The 16,362-nt window shown below is 45.8% G+C and overlaps 1 protein-coding gene across 2 annotated transcripts in view; it reads right to left on the bottom strand.

Annotated features, from left to right (window-relative positions):
• SLC5A11 (solute carrier family 5 member 11) overlaps positions 1-15,493 on the bottom strand; it is a 53,347-nt gene extending 37,854 nt beyond the window's left edge. For both annotated transcript variants that reach the window (XM_036825864.1, XM_036825865.1), the window contains exons 1-3: positions 15,388-15,493; positions 5,394-5,552; positions 1,364-1,435 (exon numbers count right to left, since the gene is read on the bottom strand). In XM_036825864.1, the coding sequence (XP_036681759.1) occupies positions 1,364-1,435; positions 5,394-5,528 (207 nt within the window). In that variant the 5' untranslated portion in view covers positions 5,529-5,552; positions 15,388-15,493. The remainder of the gene's footprint in view (positions 1-1,363; positions 1,436-5,393; positions 5,553-15,387) is intronic.
• Positions 15,494-16,362: the final 869 nt, after the last annotated feature.

Raw genomic sequence — 16,362 nt, 5'->3', positions numbered from 1 at the left:
TTTGACTTTTTATTTTATGTAACCAGGAGGATTGACAGAGAATAGGAAAGGGAATAATGTTCTCATTAAGTACTTTGATGTTATTTAATGCTGTGTCTGTGCACAACTGAAAAATCGTGGGGCACATGTTACTTATATTTTGGGAAACACCGCACTAGATGACAAGCTCCTTGAGGGTGAAGACGAGCTCACTAATGTCTCCTGTGTTTGGCACACTGCTGGACATATTCCTCAGGGAATTTTTAAAATGAATTCGTTGAATATATAATCCAGAGCTCATTTTTGGTATCTTTTGAGGACACTATGGTCATTGTCTTTAGACAGCTCATGGACCAGAATCTTATATACCTGTTATCTCTGCATCTTACATCCTACATCTTTTGGACTCCCTGCAAATGGGAGATATCTTCTCTCTTTTTAGTTCAAAGATTTAACACTTATATTAGGAGATCATGAATAAAATTATTATTCCTGATCCCCTACTCAGGGCCCAGGAAGCAGAGGTCTGTGTGCATGTGTATGTGGTGTGTGCACATGTGTGTGCGTGTGTGTATTTAGTAATGTCTTTAGCTACCCTTGAAAAGAAAATACTAATTGGTCTGTTGTATTTGTTATTTATGTTCTCAACACCCATTCCACCTTGTCCCAGTCATGCTCTCCAGTTTTCCTTCAGGGTCTAGCCCCTCTCATTTCTCATCACACATGCCTCAGAGCAGGCTCCATGCCCCACAGCTTAGGCACTGAGTGTGTGACCCAGGCTTGAGCCAGTTAGCACATCACGAGCCAGTTAGCACATCAAACTACCTTGGTCACAGTGACTGGCACAGAGATGAGCAAGGGACACCATCAAAGATGGGATATTTTCCAGGGATACTGCCATGGAGGCAGGTGCTCTTCCTTTGCTAGGCTGGAACTTGAGAGGATGAAAGGTCTGGAGCAGTGGCCGCCATCTTGTTGACATGAAGTTGAGCCTGTTTGGGAATAGCACCCATCCAGAAGAAGAGAAGCAGATAGAAATAGATAGATGATAGATATATAATGGATAGATAAATGATAGATAGATAGATCGATGATAGGTAGATAGATAGGATAAACAGAGGGAGAAACCAGGTCCTAGTTATCACTTGGGCCCCTATACTCTGCCATACCTGAAACCAGACCAACCCTAAGTTTTTCCCTTAGGTGAGCTGATGAATTCTTTTTGTTCAAACAAATTTGAGTTGGAGCTAAGCCTTCTCTAGTCTAGACTGTGACTTCCAGACAACATGGAACCAGAGAGTCCTGAGTGAGCAAAGTTTAGACAGAATATCAGCACTTGAAGAGTCCTTGAGAAGTAATTTTAATTGAACCAAAGACTACTTACTGGCCACCACACCATGTCCCCTCCAGCTAGAAAATAGCCTTTCACAGTGTCTCTTTTGGTCTTCACTGTGGACTGAAACAAAGAAGAGGGGTGGGTGAGGGAAATGTTAGCAATCAGACACCTCCCAAAATGGTCTAGGCCACAGATTATAACCTGGGAGTCCAGCAGGCCAGACTCAGACATCAAGTTTATTTTGGGTTTTTTTTGTTTATTTGTTTTTGGGTTTTTGTTTGTTTTTGGTTTTTTTGCAGGGGTCCCTGAGCGATACTTCCCATGGACATTGTTTGCCTGAAATATCTTACTTCACTTTTTTTTTTTGTTTGTTTGCCATGTGGTTTGTGGGATCTTAGTTCCCCAACCAGGGATCGAACCCGGGCCCTCGACAGTGAAAGCACAGAGTCCTAATCGTTGGACCGCCAGGGAAGTCCAGGGAACTATAATTTAAAAAAAGATTGAGGGACTCCCCTGGCAGTCCAGAGGTTAAGACTCCACGATTTCACTGCAGGGGGCACGGGTTTGATCCCAGGTCAGGGAACTAAGATCCCACATGCCCCGTGGCTCGGCCAAAAAATAAAAATTAGAAATTTTTAAAAAAGTACAAAACTCTGAGGTCCTTTAAAAAAAATGACTTCCCTGGTTGTCCAGTGAGTAAGACTGCGCTCCCAGTGCAGGGGGCCAGGGTTCAATCCCTGGTTGGGGAACTAGATCCCTCATGCCTTCCATAACTAAAAGATCCCACATGCCGCAATGAAGACCCCGCAGCCAAAATAAATATAAATAAATAAATAATTAAAAAAAAATAAAGTATAGTTGATGTGTGATATTACATAATTTACAGCTATACAATATGGTGATTCAAAATTTTTAAAGGTTATACTACATTTATAGTTGTTATAAAATATTGGCTATATTCCCTGTATTGTACAATACATTATTTTTTTAAAATAATTAATTAATTAATTAATTTTTGGGGCTGCGTTGGGTCTTTGTTGCTGTGCGCGGGCTTTTCTCTAGTTGCGGCGAGCGGGGGTTATTCTTCGCGGTGTGCGGGCTTCTCATTGCGGTGGCTTCTCTTGTTGCAGAGCACGGGCTCTAGGCGTGCGGGCTTCAGTAGTTGTGGCACGCGGGCTTCAGTAGTTGTGGCTCGTGGGCTTAGTTGCTCTGTGGCATGTGGGATCTTCCCGGAGCAGGGATCGAACCCGTGTCCCCTGCATTGACAGGCGGATTCTTAACCACTGTGCCACCAGGGAAGCCCTGTACAATATATTCTTGTAGCTTATTTTATGCATAATAGTTTGTACCTCTTAATACCCTACCCCTGTATTGCTACTCCCCCCCTTCCCTCTCCCCACTGGTAACCACTAGTTTGTTCTCTATATCTGTGATTCTACTTCTTTTTTGTTATATTCACTAGTTTGTTTATTTTTTAGATCAAATATATTTTGTTTTAAGAAGATTTTCATCTGAATGCCCTTAGAGGAGACATAAACTCTTCAGATCAACACAGCCCCTGCCACTCCCTGCCTCACAGATGTATAATAACCCACTAGATCCCCCTAGGCATTTGAGTTTTAGACTCATGGCTTGTATAGACAAGCCGCAATGAGCTATAGATAGCTCACAATGGATATCATTTATTGAGTATCAGTACTATGTGACGGACACTATACTAGGCATTTTGAAGCATCATCTCATTTTAATTCTCACCAACTCCTATGAGGTTGATGTCATCAGGCCAGTTTAACAGATGAAGAAACTGCGGCTTGGAAGTAAAATCACATATCTAGTGCCATATTTCTACAGAGCAGAAGCCTGGGAACGCAAACCCAGGTCAGCCTGATTTCAGAGCTCTTTAGGAGTGAGCTTCCTGGTATTAAAGGTGTTTTAACAGAGACATTTTAACCACTAAGTAGCTATTTGTGATCTTGGATAAGTTGTTTAAAACTTCTCCCAGCCTCTGGGTGCAGGTGTTGGTGAGAGGAGTCTTACCGGATGGGAGATGACATGAAATGATACCTTTTCATCCCTGCAAATGATCTTACTATAGAAAACAGACACTACGGCTCATTCCTGCTGAACCCTGACGCAGGAAGTATTTTCCAAGAGTAAAGAACTCCTTGTGCTAAAAGGGATCATCTAAATCCATGACTTCAAAAACCAGTAATACATCAGAGTCTCCCAATTCTCTTGTGAAAATATAGATTCCCAGGACCTCTAACCCTCACCCTAACTCTACCCCTACACCTAATCCTGATCTCAAACCTGTCTGACTCAAAAGCCCTGACTCTTGGGAACTCCCTGGCGGTCCAGTGGTTAGGACTCGGCACTTTCACTGCTGGGGCCCCAGGTTTGATCCCTGGTCAGGGAACTAAGATCCCACAAGCCGTGCAGTGCGACAATAAATAAATAAATAAAAGCTCTGACCCTTAACAACATCTCACCCATCTCAATATCAGATCCATGGTCTTTGGGATGTCCAGCACTTTTATCCCCTGATTGATCTGGAGGAGGGAAAGCTAAGGGGTAAGAGTAGAGAAATGATCTACAAATAGTCAAACTGAAGTGGGGACACCTCAGTAGGCTACAGTTTTCAAGTCATTTGACCTGAAAATCAGATAGCAGCGCCTCCTCTGCACTATCCTTTATCCCAAAGTTACTATCTCTTTAATATGTAAAGCGTTCCTAGAAATTGATAAGAATAAGAGCAAGAACTTAATGAAAATGGAAAAAGAATATGAAACCATACTTCACATAAAGGAAACAAGTGGTTCTTAAACATATGTAAGGATGTTTATTTTAGCCTCACTCATTATAAGATAGTACATTGAGATATTGTGTTTCCCTGTCAGTTTGGCAAAAATGGAAAAGTTTGACAATGCAGTGTTGCTGTGGATGTGATAATGTGACTTTCATACATTTACTGATTTTGTGCAGATTGGGACTACACCTAAGGAGGGCAGTTTGACACAAGCTATCATAATTACAAATACATATATCCTTTAACCTGACTATTCCACTACAGGGAATTTATCCTACATTATAGTTGTATACATCCAAAATAATGTGTCCAAGACTTGTTTATTACAGCATAAATTTTAGTGTTAAGAGATGGGGAACAATCTAAATGACCCTCAGCAAGAAACAGGTTAAATAAATTGCAGTATGATCATCTATGGAATACTGGGCAACTTTTTTTTTTTTTTTAACAACTTTATTGGAGTATAATTGCTTTACAATGGTGTGTTAGTACTGGGCAACTTTTAAGAAGATGCAGAAGCTTCCATATACTGATATGAAAATATATCCAGGAGACATTGATCAGTGAAACATATCAAAGTAATAAACAGTATGTATAATAAGCTACCATCTATTTAAGAATGAGGGAAATATACACGTTAAAATTTGCTTGGATTTACCTAAAGAAACTCTGGAATACACTACACTAATGAACTAAAAAGTTAATAACAGTGGTTGCCTGTGGAGGGAAAGGTAGTAGTAAGACTTTTCACTGTGTGTCATTTTAAGTTGTTTTTATTTCATTGCCTTTAAAAAGAAAAACTACTTTTTAAATAATTTTTTTTAAAAGAGCATGGGTTTCAAAGTGAAGGAGATATGGATTCTAACCCCAGCTCTCCTAACTTACTAACAGAAAAAGGAACTTAAATTCTTTGAGCCTCAGTTTTCTTATCTATAAAATGGGGTATAGCAATAGTACCTTCTTCATAGCGACCTGTGCAAATTACATGAGATAACATGAGTGAAAGTGCCTAACACGGTACTTGACACACAGTTGATACTCAATGCATTCTTTAAATATTAAAGTTCTGATTAGGAAATTCCCTGGCGGTGGTTAGGACTCTGTGCTTCCACTAAAGGAGGCACGGGTTCGATCCCTGGTCTGGGAACTAAGAACCCACATGCCATGTGGCACGGCCAGAAATAAAAATAATAAAAGTTCTGATTACTGTATGACCTTGAGCTAGTCTCTCACCCCGCCCCAGCCACTTTCCCTCCCCCTGACCTGGCTTACCCATAGTCCAACGGCCAGGACAAAGAGGAAGTACAGAACCAGCACTGCGATGTCACCTGGTTCCAGTGTCCTCTGGGGAAATGCCTCCAGGGGATCTGACCGCGTGGGCTGAGGACCGCTGGGGCTGCTCTCCATGGTCCTGAATGAACTCTCTCACCCCTGTGGAAGAGCAAATGTGCGTCAGATGCCAGGACCCGGGGCCACTCTTCTCACCCTCTCCGTGACTGCCTCCTTGAGACATCCGATCAAGAGGACACACGTGGAGGAGACAACCTCGGGAAGGCAGATGTATCCACCCACTCACTCACTCAGCAAACATTTACAAGGAAGTCACGTCAAATCTACAGTTAATGTTTACCAATCCAACCACTCACTTGGCAAAATACAAAGAAGAATACACAATTTAAGTAGTACAGGTGTTTCACCACCCTCTTCCACATATCCGGGAGTGAGAGAAAAACAAGACACCTGCCTCAGTCTCTGTTCCCCAGGTACCTCACTGCTGGGTGAAAGTCAAGCCAGCAATTTTGTCATAGGCTCAGCCAGTCAATACAATCTTGTTTCACTGCTGGATATGCCCATGAAAATGCATATATTTAATAAACACTTATATAGTACTTACTACATGCCAGGCATTATCCTAAGTGTTTATAAACCTGCAAAGTGGGCACTGTTGTTATCATACCATCTTACAGCTGGCAAAATTGAGGCACAGAGAAGTTAACTAACTTGCCTAAGGTAACACAGTTCAAGTGGTAGAGCTGGGATTTGAAGGCTAATAATCTTGCTCCAGAATCCATGTTTTGAACCAGTATCTTAAGGTATTTCTCAGTATATTGCACTTCCTTGGGCAATTTAAGAGATTCCTGTGGTGGGTAGAATCGTGTCCCCCTCAAAGATGTTTACATCCTAATCCCCAGAGCCTGTGAATGTGTTACCTTATATGACAAAGGACAATTACATTTGCAGATGTAATTAAGGTTGCTAGTCAGCGTCCCTTTAAATAGGGAGTTTATCTGAGTAGGACTAATGCAATCACTAGGGTCCCTAAAAGTGGAAGAGGAGATTAGATGAGAGAACCAGAGAGATGAGAGTGTGAGAAGGATTTGCCCTAATGTTGCTGGCTTTGATAATGGAGTAATGGGGCCACGAGCCAAGGGATGCAGGTGACTTCTAGAAGCGAGAAAAAGCAAAGTAATGGATTCTTCCCTAGAGCATCCAGAAGGAAGTCAGCCCTACTCTCACCTTGACTTTAGCGCAGTAAGACCCCTTGAGAACTTCTGACTCCCAGAACTGTAAGATAATGAACTTGTGTTGTTTTAAGCCACTAAGTTTGTGGTAATTTGTTACAGCAGCAATTGGAGACTAATACAATTCTCAAGGGTAATTTTTTCACTCTAAGCGATCTGGGCTTTGACCTATTCCTGTGTTAAGATGGCTCCAGTCTGGAAGTGTCAGCCTCTAGGGGTTCAGGAACGAAAAACTCAGTCCTGCCCTCTATGATGTGCACCCCAATAATGGGGTAAGCCCACTCAGATAATAACACAACGTGATGTTTCATACAGTGGAGGTACATAGAGGTAGAGGTATTAAGGATTCAAGCTTAGGAGTCATCAAGCTGGCTCCACCATTTACCGATCCTGAGAACTTGGACAAATTCCCTAACTTCTCTAAACCTTAGCATTCCCATCTGCAACATGGGGCAATAAGAGTTTACATTTCATAGACTGCTGTGAGCTAGTACCTGTGAAGTGTTAAGAACAGTGCCATGCACTGCTGTGCTCAGTAAATTGTAGCTGCTATTATTACTATTACTAATTTTCTACAATGTGCGATGAGGTAAGGACCACCTAATTTTACATGGAGAAATCCAGATGGTAGCATATGAGCTGGGTTTTGAAGAATGAGTGGGTAGTCCTACACAGCATAAGCAGGTATGAGAGAGCATTCCAGGCCAAGACAACAGTACCTACAGACATTGAGGTGTGAAAAAACATGTCATGCTTAAGGAACCATCAGATTCTTGCCTGAGTATTAAGTAAGATTGGAAGGAGGGAGATGGGCCGTGAGGCTCGTATAATGCTATGAAGACATTATACCAGCCCTTTGATGTCATTCAAAGGTTTCTGTAAGGTCAGTAATTTTCAAAGATAACATCAGTTGTCATCATCTTCAGATATCATCCCCTGTTTTTATGTTTTTAATTTTAAGTTTTAATTGAGCATTTTAAAATTTATTTAATTAATTTTTGACTGCGTTGAGTCTTCGTTGCTGCACTCGGGCTTCCTCTAGTTGTGGCGAGCGGGGTCTATTCTTCGTTGCGGTGCGTGGGCTTCTCATTGCGGTGGCTTCTCTTGTTGCGGAGCGCGGGCTCTAGGTGAGTGGGCTTTGGTAGCTGTAGCACACGGGCTCAGTAGTTGTGGCTCACAGGCTCTAGAACGCAGGCTCAGTAATTGTGGCTCATGGGCTTAGTTGCTCTGCGGCATGTGGGATCTTCCCAGACCAGGGCTCAAACCCATGTCCCCTGCATTGGCAGGTGGATTCTTAACCACTGCGCCACCAGGGAAGCCCCACCCTCTGTTTTTATAACAAATATTTTGTAATATTCCTTTTACTGAAAACTGAAATGAAATTCATAGTTAGTGTTACCTACCTACACACATAATTTTCAAAAAATCAATACAATGCTCTAACTCTATTATAAAAGAGAAATAAAAGCAATTTATGATTAAAATGATGGATAATCCAAAATGTAACTGTTCCATCTGACTCCACTGCAAGACTCAAAGGGACAGTCAGATCATTTTACCTATTATACTGAATAAATTTTTAATTTAAGAGAAATAAGAAAATAGGAATCCATTCTATTCCAGAAGCACAGAATAAAGCATGAATTTACAGAGGAACACCAGGATGTTTAAATTTCTGAAAAATACTTTGTGATTTTAAATGTTATGAAGAAGTCCAAACAACTCCACGATATACCATGCTTTTAACTTAAGATAGAGCCCTCTGAGAAGTATCAGAGACAGCTTGGTGAAAATAAAAAGCAGGTACATTTTTTTAAAACCATTTTTTAAATGAAATAAAGTTAATTTACAATGTTGTGCTAGTTTCAGGTGTATAGCAAAGTGATAAATATTCTTTTTCAGATTCTTTTCCATTATAGGTTGTTATAAGATATTGATTATAGCTCCCTGTGCTATTTTTTTAATATAAAAAAAAAACAGCCAACACTTTGTGTTTTGTGCAAACTGGTTCTACTCTCGGATAAGTATAAGCATGTTTTTCGCCTGCATGAAGGTCAGGTGGGACATCTGAAAGTCCTAGTTGCTTGGGGAAGTTCTGTGAATTTCAAGGCGTCTAGCACCTCTGGTCTCCACCCAGCCATGGTACCCCAAGTCATTGTGGCAACCAAAAATATCCGATAAATTTTCAGAACATCTCCCGGTAGGCAGCAATGCCTCTGTGGCACCCCTCTGCTCTAGGTTAAGAAATGCTACTGAAGAATTTTGAACAAGGTGGTGGAGGTGGTGCAGGGCAGGAGAGGCTTGACTGGAAGCAAAAAAGGTGGGTGGGAAGGGTATTTTGAAATGACCCAGACTTGAGAGGAAGTATATGGAGGGTGAGAGAAAGTGCATTAGAGAAATAATTTGGGTTAGAATAGGTAGGACCTGGAGATTAATTAACAGGGTAAACGAGAGAGGGGGAGAACTGGGGATAGTTTCCTGCTTCTAATCAGAGCTGCTCAAAGACAGAATGGCCTGGTCACCTGGGCGGGATGTTCCTTGTTCTTAAAGCAGAGTTTTTCACCTGCAATACTATTGGCATTTTGGCTCACATAATTCTTCGTTATAGAGAGCTGTCTTGTGCATTGTAGGATGTTTAGCGGCATCCCTGGTAGCTACCCACTAGATGCCAGTAGCACCCTTCCCACAGTTGTGAGAGCCACAAGTGTCCCCTGGGTTGAGACCCACTGCCTTTGGGCCCTAGAAGATTGGACAGTCACTTAGAGAAGATGCCTCAGGGGGGCGCTCAATAACTTTTAACGTCCCTTCCCACGCCGAGTACAGTATACTGGGGCCGAGCCTTGCTCTTCTGTTGAGAGGATGCTCACAGCTTCTCAGAACTGTGAGAAGACTCAAGCAATCACTGATCCATAGCTCTCATCCAAAGATGAAAGGACAAGAGAAGGCGGGAAAGAGGGAATATAGACTTGCCAGTATCAGGCAAACCCAACTCACTTACCCCGCTCGAATGCAGGAGTGCGTAGTGGAAGCCCCAATTCTACCTCAGATCACCCCTCAGCCTTCCCTGCCTCAGTCATGCCTAGGTTTTATGATCGTTGTCATCTGTCCAATGGGATGGTAATAACCTAAATGAACCAGAGAACTTGCAGGGAGAAAGTGGGAAGGGAAGACTGGTGCTGGAGGCCCTCCCTAGGGTGGAAGTAGAGGTTCATAAATGAGGGTCTAACCAGGAGGCTGATTCTGGAGGCTTGAGGAGGACAGGGTAGATGATCCTTAAGGCTGACTCAGGGGTGAAGCGCCTGTTAGGTAGGGAGTGTTCTTATTGCTACTCCACAGGCAAGGAAGTGATGTCACATGACTGAGTGCCCAAGGCAGGACTCAAATCCAGATCTGTCTGATTTCAGAGCCTGCATTTTCTTTCTTTTTTTTTTTTTGCCATGATTTTTAAAAAATTATTAAAGTATAGTTGATTTACAATATTGTGTTAGTTTCTGGTATACAGCAAAGTGATTCATATGAGTATATATATTCATATATATATATATCCTTTTTCAGATTCTTTTCCATTAGAGGTCATTACAAGATATTGAATATACTTCCCTGTGCTATACAGTAGGTCCTTGTTGTTTATCTATTTCATATATAGTAGTGTGTATCTGTTAATCCCAAACTCCTAATTTATCTCTTCTCTTTCCCCTTTGGTAACCGTATGTTTGTTTTCTATGTCTGTGAGTCTATTTCTGTTTTGTATATAAGTTCATTTGTATCATTTTTTTAGATACCACATATAAGTGATGTCATATGATGTTTGTCTTTCTCTGACTTACTTCACTTAGTATGATAATCTCTAGGTCCATCCATGTTGCTGCAAATGGCATTATTTCATTCTTTTTTATGGCTGAGTAGTATTCCATTCTATATATATATATATATATATATATATACCACTTCCTTATCCATTCTTCTGTTGATGGACAATTAGGTTGCTTCCATGTCTTGGCTATTGTAAATAGTGCTGCGATGAACACTGAGGTGCATGTATCTTTTCGAATTAGAGTTTTCTCTGAATATATGCCCAGGAGTGGGATTGCTGGATCACATGCTAACTCCATTTTTAGTTTTTTGGGGACCCTCCATACTGTTCTCCATAGTGGCTGCACCAGTTTACATTCCCACCAACAGTGTAGGAGGGTTCAGAGCCTGCATTTTCAAACAGTTCAACTGCTCTGAAGTATTTTGAAGTACTTTGCTGCTTCCAAAACAGGGGACTTGGGGAAGATGAGGACTAGGAGTGGAGGAAGCAGCTTAAGGCGGAGATTGATGCTGAACTGGGGAGTGGGGCAGCTTGTTCCAGAACCCCACAGGTCTGAAAGGGAGGAAGGGGAGGAAGGAAGGAAGAGGGGCAGCAGAAAGACTGGTGAGCCAGCCCTCCCCCGTGTCCAGCCCAGCTCCCAGCCGCCCCTTCCAGGCCTCTGCCTGCCAGGCACCGAGAGGGGCGGGAGCAGATAAACAAGTCATTCATCACCAGCTCCGGGCAGGCTGGCACCAACTCCAGGCTCTTCCTGAGTCCCAGGGAGGGGGGGCCCCTGCCGGCACCCAGGAGGGACTGACTGTGTCTTCAGGGTGGGAATAGGAGCTCAGACAACGGACCAGAGAAACTGTGGAACCCAAGTGCTGCTGCCTTGGCCACGTGCTCCCAGGCGGAGCCCTCCACGTGCCCTTGTTCAGTAAAGTCACGCTGTCACCATAACAGGGATCACCTCTAAAGCTTAGTGAGCACTATTTATTGAAGTGCCAGGCCTGGAGCTCACTTTACGTTGGTCCTCTTATCTCATCCTCGTCAGCCCAGTGAGACAAACACATTACACCTCCATTTTACAGGTGGGAAATGGAGCCACCAAGAAGTGACAGTGAGCTGGGTTCAGGGCCTGGCTGTGCCACTGACCTCTGGGTCACACTAAGTGCCAGAGGTGGGATTTGAACCCAGGTCCTGAACCGAAGCTCATTGTTATCCAATACTAGCTGGGGTGTCTCTTTTTCCTCCCTTCCTCCTGCCCTTCTCTCCTTCTTTCTCTCCTCCCCTCCTTCAGTCCTTCCCTCCCTCTGTTTCTTTTCCACAAACATTTATTAGGCACCAGCTGTGTGCCAGGCTCTGTGCTAGGCACGGAGGACAAAGTGGTGATTACTGTGGATGTGGCCCCCCATCCTCGAGAGATCTCACTCAGCCCCTTGCAGCTCCTTGTGTGCCCAGAGCCACCCGTTGCACTGTCCCGGGAGGGCTTCACCTCCTGGGAGGGACCCTCCCCTGTGGGAGGCCAGGGTTGACAGGCGTCTAGGTAAAGCGGGCGTTGTAACAACGGCCCTGTTTGCAAGAACACCCTACCCTTGCAGTTGCCAATTGGCCAAAGAACACAGGAAACTCAGCAAGCAGAGATGGCTGTTCACCCCTTTCCTTTCAGCCGCTTACATAATTTGCCAGAGCAGATGTGGAAATTTTCCCCAGTGCGAGGCAAGGATGGGGAAGTGTATCCACAGCAGGGTGAGGGCTCTGACTGTATTCCCTGCGTTCGGTTTCTGAGGCCATCTCCTGTGTGTGTGTGCACTGGCGGGGCTACAGTATTCTCTACAACATGTGTGCATCTGAAACATTTCATGATGGAAGGAAAAGGAACAAGCGGAAAAAGATTTACAGCATAAAACCCTATGTGTATATTAAATACATTCTGAGACAGAAAATAGTACCAACTATTTTGCCAGGATGCAGGCCTATTTGCTGAAGAACAGCAAACACGTTAGCAGGGACAGAAAATGAAAGAGACAGAGGGAGAAACCAGGGAAGGACTCTGCACTGGCTAAAGATGACAATGACCATCTAATTACAAATTTTAATTATAGGCAAAAACTCCCCAGGAAATAGATACACTGCGATCAAGTGTAAAGATGTTAGAACTGCATTGCCCGGTTCAAATCCCAGCTCTACCTCTTACTAGCTCCGTGATCTTGGGCAAATAAGCTCTCTGAGGCTCAGTTTTCCCATCTATAAAATGGGGATATTACTCAGACCTATGTCACAGTTTTGCTAAAAGCATTAATTGAGTTCGTTATAGAACGTGATCAGGTCCAGAATACTTGGTCTGACTCCATCCTTCTTGTAAAACCATTAAAGGAAAAAAGAAAAAGAGCATGGACTTTGTGGTCATGCAGACCCTGGCCCCTACGTGTGTGACTCTCACTTTAAGCACACCGCACCCCTAAGAGGTCAGGTCTCTGGTTAACCCCATTGAACAGGTGGGGAAAACAAAGCCCAAGCTGGAGCCCCAAGGTCACGCCACTGGTAAATGACTGAACCGGGGCTTCCAACCGGGGCTTGACCTGCAAGTTCCTAACCACTGCTCAGCACGTGCGCCCTTGGCAGGGAAAATTCCAGAGGTGACAACAAGGGCCTGCACAGGCCGCACCTCCTGGGCCGGCAGACACTCACACCCTTTCCTTCCACTCCTTTGTGGAGGTAACTGCCTCCTTCCTCAGCCACAAGCCTGGCCTTTGGCTCAAGTCCAAGATGCTCAGAGAGGCTGGTGGTAGAGGGAGCCCAATCAGAGGGAGGGGGTCAGTTCTGTCAGGCTGAGCGGAGCCGTCAGAGCCTAAAACTGCAGAAGCGAGGGCCGAAGGAGGACCACCTCTGGCCTGCTCAAGCAGCTGATGCTATGTGGTTCATTAGGAACGGGTCTCTAGAAAAAAGGGCCAGAGGACAGATTCCAGGGGTCTCTGAGCTGAAGCAGAGGCTGGGACTCTCCCCAGCCTGTTAGAAAGAGCCACCTCTCCGGTCATTAGAAAGGAAACAATGGGCACGGTAGGGTCTGGCTCAGGAGGTTAACAGGTGTGAGTACAAGGGAGCCAGGTGAGGTTTCTCCTCCCCCCGCCTCCCCCCTTCAGTGACGACCTTGTCTCTTGATTCCTAGAGAGAATAGATGTCACAAGAACACCTTCTGAGCCCCAGACCTGTCCATCCAAATGCCGGCGTGGAATCTCTCACGGATGCCCGGTCGGCATCTCAAACGTAATACATCCAACTCAGAGACCGCAGTCTTCAAGAGCTGTCAGTCCTTCCCATCTCACTAAATGGGAACTTCATCCACCCTGCTGCTCGGGCCAGAAACCCGAGAGGCATCCTTAGGTCTTGCATTCATTCATTCATTCATTCATTCACTCATCCAGTGGTCTGTGAGCACCTCCTACGTGCTGGCCACTATGTCTAAGCACAAAGGATGCCAGGGCTCGCAAACATACCATCAAAGACATTATAGTGTCTCTTGCTCAACTCCCGGAATCTATTGACCTCTAATTCCATTCTGTTCTACTTCTAAAGCAGAGCTGCAATCTATCCATTTCCCCTCACCTTTACTTTTATTGCTTTCATTCAAGCCACCGTCACTGGAAGAATCTCCCATCTTGCCTTCCCGATGACACTCTTGCTTCCTTGGAATCCACTCCCCTTACATGGAAGTCAGAGAGATCTTTGAACATAAATCAGATCAGTTCCTTTTCCTGCTCAAAGAATCAGCGCCTGTTGATGTGCTCTGCTGTGGCCCCAGCCCCATCTCACCCTGCTCTTACTTCTATCCCTGAGCACTAGTTCTGCCTCAGGGTCTTTGCCATTCTGCCCATCCCACCCTGGAATGCTCTTCCCTGCACTCTTGGCTTGACGAACTCCTACTCATCCTTCAGATGGCACCCTACTGTCACAGCCCCAGAGGAGTCTTCTCTTGGCTTCAATCTAAGTTGGATCCCTAAATGATTTGCCATCACTGCAAACATGACTTCCCATAACCGTTGAATCAAGCAGGACATTTGATTTGTACGATTCTCTCATTACCTCCCGTTCCCACTCTACTGTAAGCTCCGCGAAGGCAGGGACCCTGTCTCGCTCACATCGTGTCCTCAAAGCAGGCACTCAGTAAACACTTGTATAGCAAACAAATGTGGAATTTTCTCAGCCTGCGATTGTGAAACCCACCCCCAAACCCCGCCACTGCCAAAGTCATATCCTCAGGATGCCCTTTGGAGGAGGGCATCTCTCTCAGCTGCTTCCCCGGAATCGGTCATCAAGATATCATTTGAAAACCAGACCTTGTGTCTAAGCTCACGGCCGGCCGTGGGAGTTGGGTCTCAGCTTTGCCTCCTCACTATCTGTGCAAGCTTGGGCACGTTTCTCAATGGCTCTCAGCCTCTGTCTGTGAGTTACAGTGGCGGGGCCAGCCAGACCAGGCCCAGGATGTGAGGTTCTCAGCACGTGCCTGGCATATTTGCTTTGCATGGCAGTTACACATCCCCCAGGGTTTTGTTGTTCTTTGTAGGTATTTTTCACCTGCTTATCTCTTGGGTCCTCGTGAGTCCGCCACACCTGTGGCCTGGGCTGTGCTGAGGTTCACGCTCTCATTTGACAGATAAGGAACCGGAGGCTAAGTGAGGTGAAATGATCGCTCCACGTCCCGGAACTCGGTTGAGTGGAGGAGCCGCGAGCCTCGCCTGCCCGGTGCGCCTGCCCGGTGCGCCTGCCCGGTGCGCCGGCTGTACCCACCCCCCCCAAACACACTCCGTTTGCCTCGACAAGCCCTCTCCCAAGGAGGGGAGCTGTGCACCCCTCAGCCCGTCCTTCCTGCCAGCATTGCCTCCGGTCCCCAGACCAGCTTCCCCAGTTTGCAGAATGGGTATCAGTTTGGGGGGCTGGGAGTAGGGAGTCTTACCTTCCACTGGATGCAGGGCCCACCTGCCCTGGGTCCTGTCGGTGGCGTCTGAGGCAGAAGGAGAGAGAGGTGGCTGTGAGGAGGGAGAAACTGGGCTCCTTTTCCCTCGCAGCCAGAGTCTGAAAAAACGGCAGTGGCCCTCCCTCCGGCACCGCCTGCTAAGAGAGGCTCCTTGCAGGTCAAAATCCAAATTCCAGCCTGGGCTACAGCAGGGCTTAGAGGAAGCGTGAATGATCTCCCTCGGGGCAGAGGAGAGGTCCCAGGCCGGCCCTGAACCCTGAACTTGAACTTGAACTCTGAGCAGGCCCCTGCGGGGAAGATGGGCTGACCTGAGCCCCGCCCACATGGCCTCCCCTCCTCACCTGGTGGGGGGCCCATGGCTGGGGAGGGGAGGGGAGCTGTTGCAGCCCGGGGCACCGTCCTGCTCCACTCACCCACTCTGCCACTGGCCCGCCTCCGCGCTGGGGACGGGCGGGCTTGGGACGAGCTGGAGGGGGGGGAGGGGAGACGCTGGCAGGGGAGGAAGGGGACAGATGGAAAGTCCCAGGAGGGCACTTGCCGCGGCCCTACCGCTGCTGCTGCAGTAACAGTGACCACCTTTGTTCGGCTCCTTTTCCGTGCGCTCTCCAGACGAAGGCAGCACAAAGACAGGCGCCTGGAGCCCAGATGAGTTGTCAGGAGTGACCGAGCCGTGGCCGGGGGTGCCACAGCACCAGGCAGTGGGGGACAGCAGAAGGCTTGCACTGGATGCTCAGAGCATTCAAAATTTAAAAAAAAAAAAAAAAAAAAAAAAAGATAGCTACTAGCCTTTGCAAAACGAGAGACTGAATAACACTCTGGATTTCCCACTTTACTAGAACAATCTGAAGATCTGGCCAGGCCAGACCCACATGGACACAGGACGGCCACTGGCTAGAGCAGAGGTGTGGCCATCCCTCCCTCCTCCACCACAGACCCCACCTCCAGCCCACCTCT

Source organism: Balaenoptera musculus, chromosome 15 (genome assembly GCF_009873245.2).
Source record: "Balaenoptera musculus isolate JJ_BM4_2016_0621 chromosome 15, mBalMus1.pri.v3, whole genome shotgun sequence".
In the NCBI taxonomy this organism is placed as follows: domain Eukaryota; kingdom Metazoa; phylum Chordata; class Mammalia; order Artiodactyla; family Balaenopteridae; genus Balaenoptera; species Balaenoptera musculus.
Note: the sequence above shows the minus strand (reverse complement) of the source record. Positions and strands in the feature narration are given on the sequence as shown.